The sequence below is a fragment of the Antrostomus carolinensis genome, unplaced genomic scaffold (assembly GCF_000700745.2).
Source record: "Antrostomus carolinensis isolate BGI_N321 unplaced genomic scaffold, ASM70074v2 scaffold41766, whole genome shotgun sequence".
In the NCBI taxonomy this organism is placed as follows: Eukaryota; Metazoa; Chordata; class Aves; order Caprimulgiformes; family Caprimulgidae; genus Antrostomus; species Antrostomus carolinensis.
In genome coordinates, this window is record NW_010324740.1 from 7,313 (window position 1) to 8,212 (window position 900).

Below are 900 nucleotides of genomic sequence, written 5' to 3' on the forward strand. Positions count from 1 at the left end.
ACAACATCATCCTGAAATGCTGGAGAAACAAGCCTGAGGAACGCCCAACTTTTGAGTACCTGCAGTCAGTCCTCGAGGACTTTTACACTGCCACAGAGAAGCAGTACGAGCCAGAGCCTCAGCAGTAAGCCACGGTCCCACCAGTGCCCGGGGACAGATCTGGAGGAAAGCCACCAACCCACACAGCTCAGTGATGGCTCATTTCAGGCCTTTCCCTTTCTCCTCTGTGCCACCAAGATGCATTTGGAGACAGGGAATAAGGCAGTCAGTCCTCGAGGACTTTTACACTGCCACAGAGAAGCAGTACGAGCCAGAGCCTCAGCAGTAAGCCACGGTCCCACCAGTGCCCGGGGACAGATCTGGAGGAAAGCCACCAACCCACACAGCTCAGTGATGGCTCATTTCAGGCCTTTCCCTTTCTCCTCTGTGCCACCAAGATGCATTTGGAGACAGGGAATAAGGAGGGATTGTGAGGGAGGTGGATGCTGCCAGTTCTGTGGTTATCAAGGAGACTTAAGAGGTAGATGAGAGCTGGCGCAACTAAGAGCTGGCCCACCTCTTTCCCCATCTACCTTGAAGGTCTGTATCCGCTTCGCAGACTTTGCCTCTGCCACAAAAGACAACGGTTTCTTTTGTCACCCACTTGGAGAAAGAAAAGCCCCTCAATCCTGCAACTGCAGCCCCAAGAAGGGGGGACCATGGCTGGAGTGGTGGTATGGCGTGGGGTGCACAATCTCTCCCCCTCTTCTGAAGCCACCTCTGGCAATACTACAGCCCCCATCATACCATGGGCAGGGGTGGGAACGTGTCCTGTCTGCACCTCCTTGGGCCACACTGGGTCCCCAAGCTCTGGAGCAAAGTCTCCAGGTGGTGCCACCCCCTTCAGTCATTAATAAATAA

General features: G+C 54.4%; 1 protein-coding gene across 1 annotated transcript in view; it reads left to right on the forward strand.

The window, feature by feature from the left end:
- LOC114818699 (tyrosine-protein kinase Blk-like) overlaps positions 1–128 on the forward strand; it is a 7,046-nt gene extending 6,918 nt beyond the window's left edge. Inside the window, 1 exon segment of the mRNA XM_029085710.1 lies at positions 1–128. This exon segment is cut by the window's left edge and continues 19 nt beyond it. Within this exon segment, the coding sequence (XP_028941543.1) occupies positions 1–128 (128 nt within the window).
- Positions 129–900: the final 772 nt, after the last annotated feature.